Source organism: Phoenix dactylifera, chromosome 4 (genome assembly GCF_009389715.1).
Source record: "Phoenix dactylifera cultivar Barhee BC4 chromosome 4, palm_55x_up_171113_PBpolish2nd_filt_p, whole genome shotgun sequence".
In the NCBI taxonomy this organism is placed as follows: Eukaryota; Viridiplantae; Streptophyta; class Magnoliopsida; order Arecales; family Arecaceae; genus Phoenix; species Phoenix dactylifera.
In genome coordinates, this window is record NC_052395.1 from 32,299,784 (window position 1) to 32,307,466 (window position 7,683).

Sequence of the window (7,683 nt, forward strand, 5' to 3'; positions counted from 1 at the left end):
TATGCCTGCTATTTCTAAGCAGCAGTTTTCCCAACCACAAATGGAACGCTGTTTTCCTTTCAGCTTCAGCAAAATCTTCCAATAATCCAAATTAAATTACTGCTCTGACAGAAGTTTGAGGGCCCCAAAATCTTGCCCCTCACATCAATAATCATTCTGTTCTTAATATTTCGATTATAGAAATATGCATATTATTAAAAGTGCCTTGGTCAAATTAGTATGCTAGACTAAATTACTACCTTATAACAGCATTATCATACATAGAAACCACCTCTTTCAAAAGTCACCTTTTACAAATGAGGAATATTAAAAATTAAATATGGTATAGGACTCAATTTTAGGGGGATACAAGTCATGCTTCCTTCTTTGGGGCATAAATTGAGAGACAGCAGGAATGTTAAAGAAAGATGAAATTTTAATGAAGTTTCAGAACATGTTATAGAACAATAGAATCTTTAATGAAGCTTCAACCACATGGCTGCCATAATTGGAGATGTTTACAGAAGTGATTCAAATGGAACGAGTTACATTATTTATTTTTCCACCATCCATCAGCTGGTTTGGAAAGCAAAAAACACAAAAGGGCCTCAGGAACGTAACTAAAAGCAGCCAGAAAATATCAGGATGAGAAAGCACTTTGTCAGATAAAGCCATGAGCATGCAACATCTATTTGCATGGGTACAATCTGACAGCTCCCTGACCTGTTTAAAAATAAACAAAAAAATAAGTATTTTTCTTCTCTAAATATAAAAAAGATGAATGGAGGTTTTACCATATCAAACTGTTGAAAAGCAACGGACAGCAGGAAAGTCTACATTACATAATATCATGTTTATGGTAGCTTATAAACAACAAATGTACCTAAATAACAAAATAAACAGGTGGTAATCAAAATTTCATGACCTATCGTTAATCAGTTATGCTGCCAAAAAATTTCTTGTGTAACCTGATCAACTGATCAATTGATTTCGGCAGGACAGAGACTTGGTCCAACTACAAGGACACAGTAGTTCGTCCAAAACATCACTAACCTCATCATCCAAAGAAGGTCGTGTAGCATTTAATGCTACATACAAGAACTTGATAAGTTATTCTCTGACATTAAAATCAACAATAGTAAAGAACTACAGTGCACGAGAAAGTGAGAAATGCTTCATTGGTGAACTTTTGAATGAAAACTTGTTACATGAAAAGAAACATCCTGTCTAAAATTTCAAAAACTATTATAGTGCAGATAGCAAATATGTGCTCAGGCACACCAGAAAGAATTTTACACATCCCAAATACCTGAGGTCAATGTTATGAGCCAATACAAACAAATCTTTCTAAGGTCATGCCCTCAGCAGGCATACAGAAAGGGCATTGCAAATCCTATTTCAGTAATTCCATAAAGAGTGCTCTTTAGGATTTCCCTTGGATTCTTAAAGCAAAATCCGTGCATGTTCCTTCCTAGGTATCTATCATTTCATTGGTAGCGAACATCCACAACATAATCAGTTCACCAACTTATTTGCTTATGAGCCCGTCTATCTAAAAGTGTTATTTCCTCCAGCTCCCGACTCCGCTTCTCCCTCCGATGCCGGTAGATAAATTCCAAGACCAAACCCATTGATTCTATTGGTGAAAAAATCGCTTCCTGTATTTGTTTTTCCAAAAACAGATGTAGAAGACTCGCTATGTAAACTCGGAAAAATCAAAATCAGCCTCCTTTTCTTCTCTACTCTAAGCAGGAATTTTGTGAACCACATGGAAAGAGCAATATCAGCATACCTCAATTTCATAGAATTAAACTCTCTTCACGATGGACTAATACAGAAGGATATGCATCAAGATTGACATAAAAATTTGACCACAATTAACACCCACACAACATTGTCTTGTTATCTATAGTTCACTTACTCTAACTTAAATTTCAATCTGATTTGTTGTGTGGTTGAAGGGATGTAAGAGGGAAAATGGATAGATTACATGTAGAAAATTGTCTTTTGTCTACAAAATTACATGGTATCATATGAAAATGTTATGTGTGAGAAGTTGCATATAGTATTGCACATGATATTTAATGTACAAATTGTTTATTTTTAAAGAACTCACCAAGGGCTTGCTTGACATTGCTTTTATTTCTTATTTTTTACTCTTTAAAATAAAATCACAGAAACCGAGACAAAAAATCTTTTGTATTATTATTTTATTTTCTTTTTTTAAATTTGTTTTTATTATTTCTAGAAAAATGAAACTTAGAAATTTTTAATTCACCACTGCCACCATTACTGTTTCCATCATTGCCATCATCTCCACCACCGCCTATGCCGTCACTGTCACGATCACCGTTTCCACCACCACGATCGTCTCCACCGCTGCCGCCACCTCCACCATTGCTACCACCATTGCAACTACCACCACCTCTGCCGCTATTGCCGCAACCCCCACCAGATCAGCATTATCATTGCTACGCCACCACATTATTGGTGCCTCCACCATTATTGTTATTGCCACAACCACTACCACCATTATGGTCTCCACTATCTCTACCATCAAAAGTAGTTAACCAACCAAACATGTTTATATTTTTAAATTTTAAAAATAGAATAGAAATAAGATTTTAGTATTTCTATTTTTGAAAATAAAAACAATGAAGTGATGCCAAACGACACCTTAGAAAAAGAAAAGTCACACATACAGTTTCTTGGTGGATGTGATCCACAACATTCGTCAAATACAACCTTAACTTGAATGAGTCACATGTACCACGTGTAACTAAACCACATCCATTTATCATATAATCCTTTATATTAGCAACATGCATCATATGTGGCATAAACTTTGAAAAAAGGTGATAAAGAACCAAAAAGAAAAGATGATGCCTGTGTTTGCATGGAAATGGACACAAGAATCAAATTTTAACACGTCCAAGTTTCCAACTCACCAAGAGGGGAAAAAGATACAAAGTACATTAAAAAAATAATTTTAAATAAATTATTACATACTTAAATATTTTGTGCAAGAAAACATTAAGGGGTTGTTTATTGACAAGTTTTAGTAAAAAAAGTTTATAAAAAAATCCAAATGAATAAGTTTTATAAAAATGGTTTTCTGGTTGTTTTCCATAAAATTTATTTTGTCAAAACTGGCAAGTCATAAAACCTAAAAAGATGAGTTTTATGAAAAACAGGTCTCCGCTGTTTTTCAAAAACATGTTTGCAGAAATCATGTTTTACATCTATGTGTTTTAGAAAAAGTAATAAACATCCAAACAGCACCTAAAAGATATCATTTTTTAAGATATTTTAATATACATATTTTTATTTCAAACTTACCGATAAGCTTAAGAATTTCAGAAAATTGCCATTTTGCAATGTATTCTAGTATCTACATTCTCGGCTAAGCTCTAAAAAGAACAAAATCTCACATTTAATATCATTATAGTGGGTTAAATCAAATTGTTTGAAAAGTCTAATTCTCTACTAATAACAAAAAATTGCAACCAAATAAATTTTCCAAGTATGCAAATGTCTAGCACATATCTGATTTGAATATGCATCCAACAAGGATTTTAGGAGCTGGATATGAGCTTCCAAGTAACAAAAATGGCATCTATCAGATACTAAATACTCTTGAACTACTCAAGCATTACCCTGGTAATGCAATCACCATCATCCATTAAGTACTCATGAATCAATCATGTCATTGCACATGTTCAATGATTAAATTTTATAAAAACTAAACAAAATTTGACAGCAAAAAAAAGAGGTGATATTAAACATTAAACATTCAAATATAAGGACATATCCGATTCATGTATAACTTGATTTGGGATATGCGAAAAAAAAAATAACTTAATACGTGCTTTTCGCCTTTTCTAAAGTCCCAGTATTACCCTTCCCTATTTCTACCAGGATTAAAGTTACACTAGCAATAGGCATACTATGCAATTCTACTACACCTGCCATGCCCTACCAAAACAAATATGTGTGTCAGTATATAATAACTTAAAATATGAAAATCTATTAAAATTAAAGAAAAAAAGTAAATAGACCATGCATGCTATATGTGTGGACTGACAGCCTCAAGGAAATCAGAAACATGGACAAGATGTGGTGTTTCACAAGTACAAAACAAATACTTCTGCTTGAATCAATCATGTGCATTGCTCGTGGTGGCATCACAAGCATCGACAAAATACTTCTTCCACACAATATGTACCCAAAAACTAATGGTAGAAAGACTTACTTCCAAACATTTCATTTGTTGACAAGATTGCAACTATGAGTTCAGGCCCACACTGACTTGACCTAAAACCAGCCTGTTTAGAAGCCTAATTATGACTCTTCAACCTAGGGAGTTGGAAAATTAAGTAACTATATACCTAATAGGCTTATAGTATCATGATTCAACATCATTTTTTCATTTATCTGATTAACATGGCATGTGACTTTCTAGATATTTGTGACCTCATCATGTATGATGCATGTGGTGCTCTCAAACAAACCATTTAATGTAGGAAGAAGGCTGCCCTATGCTCCTTAGGTATAGCCTCCTCTTTCTTAGGAACAATAACAACGAGTGATGTCCCACGATGCCAAGGAGTTTATTGTTTAGGACACTATTAGACTGATCACAATATCTTTCCAAAGGTAGGATAAAATGAAGACATAAAGCAACAAAAGCTGATTTAGACTTCGGAGTTTGGACCTTTAGCCATTCCATTCTAACCATCACTTCCACATTCTTTAAAAATGTTTGAGACACTGTTTGGCATTGCTATAGGTAGTAGAACTTGTAGAGATTTTAATAAAAAGTTGTTTGTTGTTTGGTAACTACCTTTCTAAAGTGTTGTAGAACTTAAACATCTATTTAATGATCAAATTAAAAAAGTGCTTTTAGTATAAGAAAATAATAATAAAGGATATCTCATAATGTTTTCAATTTGTCTAAATATTTGCAGCATCAAAAATAATTATTTAAAATATTCTAATTTTAAAAATTATTTATTTTAATATTTAACCCAAAAAATATAACAAATACTAATTTTAAATTTATCATAAACTATAATTTGTAATGTTATTATATTATAATAAGATTATTATTATAATCAAATAATATGATATTATTATTTTAGCATATTGTAAAAGTACTATATTATAATATTACAAGATTACGTTATTATAGTATGACTGTTATAATACAATAATGATGATAATATTATGTTGTAATATTATTGTACTATTATTTTATTATATTGTACTATAAAAATTGTTATTGTAAAGTATTGTTAACATAAATTATTTTTATTTTTTTTAAAAAAAATCTATTTCTAGAAATAGAACTCCAAAGGTTTTGCCCCACAAAAAAAAAGCTTCCTGATTGTTCTCAATTAGAGCTTTTGCCCAAAAACTCCAATTGGAGCTTTTTTCTAGTAAACCTTTTCAACTTCTGTAGGAGCCATAAAGCTATTTCAAAATTTTTACCAAGCCCTTCAAGAAGGGCCTTTTAGCCCTCCAGAAGCAATGCCAAATGAGGCCTTAAGCTCGTCTTTGCCCCCTCTAGAAATATCCAAACTCCCTAGGAAAAAAAAATCTAGTAAGATACATTACATTTTCCTCATGCTCCCTCTTTCCAACTTAATTCTCTTGTTTGAAACCAAAGCTCCTTTTAATCCGTGATAAGAAATCTACTTGATGCAAGTAAAATAATCTCTTCCAACAAACTGAAATATCCTACTCACTAACATTGGTTGGACTAACAAGACAATGTGATTAGCACAAACAATTATAATATCCTCGATGTATCAAGATTTGTATTGCCTTCTCCAACAAAATTATACCAGATAGATAAATAATTCAAGATGCTCTGAGGGTCTATCCTTCTTAAAACTATCTAGTGCAACTGACAACCATTCAGAGGCTTCACAACCAGTACAAGGCACACAAAGCCATCTATGGAGCAATTCTTTAGTCATACATTTCCTCTATGATCCAAGAAAAATCTGGAGTTCCTAAACTGAAACTTATAAACCTAAAAACAGCCTGATGGAGGATCAATTCTACAAGTGATACGTAAACCCACAAAATGGAAAGCACCAGTTTAACACTTCACCATCACCAAAATTTCATGACGTCCAACCTAATTGCTTAAGAATCTGAACACTCATCTGTCTCATTTCCTTTCACTTCAGGCCAAATGAAATAACGTGAATATTTGTCTTTTTTTCTCGGGAAGGAGAAACTATCCCATTCAAAAAGCCAGATCATGCATCAACTTCTAGGCTCTAACATCATTATATCCATGATCCCGTAATTCAAGCAAGAAGCATACATATCCAACGTCAAAGATCAGTAGCAAATACAATCAAACACTATTTCTAACCAAATTCTACAAAAGAAAACATCTCACATAGCAGATTCTTTTCCAACAAACCAAAATTACCCGTTCCTGAAAACAACATAATTCCCTCCCCCTCCCCCCCCCCCCCCCCCCCCCCCCCCAAAAAAAAAGAAGAGAAAAGAACCTATTGATACAAACCTCTGAAACAGAAATCTAATCCCGTGAAAGTAAATCAAACCCAGAATCCATAACCGCCCATAGCAAAACTAAACAACGGAACTTTTTATCTACAAACTCTGAAACCCTGATTCCAATTCAAAACCGTCGATCAGAAGGGTTTGCTCACCTATTTCCGATACTCAAAACACCAAATCCAGGAATATAATCGAGTTTTGTTTTTTTCCATTGCTTAACAGAAGGTAACTGCAAAAAGTGAAATTTTGTCGAACCTACAGACAGAACCCACTCAGATAAATCTCAAGCAACTCTCGAAAGTCCGAATCTCAATTAAAATCCACGGAGACAAGAAGGGTTCGCTGACCTATTTCTGGTACCCGCCTCCCCTGGTGTTCTCGTCCTCCTGGACCCGCTCGGTAAGGTACACCGGCGGGAAGTCGCCGGGGCCGAAGGTCTTCTCGGCCATCATCTTCTCGACGTCGGCCTTCTTTAGCACGGTACGACGGACGGGGGGCCGATCACGGCGGCGGTCGCGGGGGTAGTACCCGATGGCGAAGACGGTCTCGGGTTCCGAGGTGGGGACGGAGACCTTGCCCGGGGCAGTGGCGGGGCAGAAGTGGCGGTAGTCGGTGGCTTTGGGGAGGGCGGTCCGGTATTCGGGGTCGGAGCAGGGGCCGGTGATCTCCCAGGGTGCCTTGAAGAACCTCTTGAGGGAATGGAAGAGGGATTTGGTGGCGGAGGAGGTGGAGGAGGCAGCCATCAGCAGCGGCGGCGGCGGCGGCGGAGGAGGAGGAGGTGGAGGTGGAGGAGGACGAGGAGGAGGGAAGAGAGGGATTCGGAATTCGAGAGTATTCGGGGATTTCCTTTGGCCAGAGTTGCCCGCCGGTGGAATGTACGGAGGTGCCCAGAGCCAGAGCGCCTTTGTGAGAACGATGATGGAATCACGACCGTCCGATGAACTTTTTGCGTACAACAGTCATAATGGGAGTCAAAAAGAGAGCAACATTAATGATACTGATTTTACCATACTCGTTACAATTAACATTTATTACTTAATATATAATAAATATTAAATAATATCAATATTTATATATTCATGCATCATTAAAGATTTCTCTAGTTGGGTTTCTTAGATTACAATGTAATCTGATGATTTTTAGGAATCATTCATCCTAAAAATA

At 35.5% G+C, this 7,683-nt stretch overlaps 1 protein-coding gene across 1 annotated transcript; it reads right to left on the bottom strand.

The window, feature by feature from the left end:
* Nucleotides 1-395: 395 nt before the first annotated feature.
* Nucleotides 396-7,422, bottom strand: LOC103718214. The gene is made up of 2 exons (XM_008806923.4): nt 6,867-7,422; nt 396-702 (listed from the first exon to the last, which is right to left on the bottom strand). Exon 1 carries the CDS (start codon nt 7,260-7,262, stop codon nt 6,867-6,869), a length of 396 nt encoding a protein of 131 aa, XP_008805145.2. The 5' UTR covers nt 7,263-7,422; the 3' UTR covers nt 396-702.
* Between the last annotated feature and the right edge of the window lie 261 nt (nt 7,423-7,683).

What these genes read in the sequence shown, in the direction of transcription:
- LOC103718214 (XM_008806923.4), bottom strand. Translation starts at nt 7,262, where the DNA reads ATGGCTGCCTCCTCCACCTCCTCCGCCACCAAATCCCTCTTCCATTCC.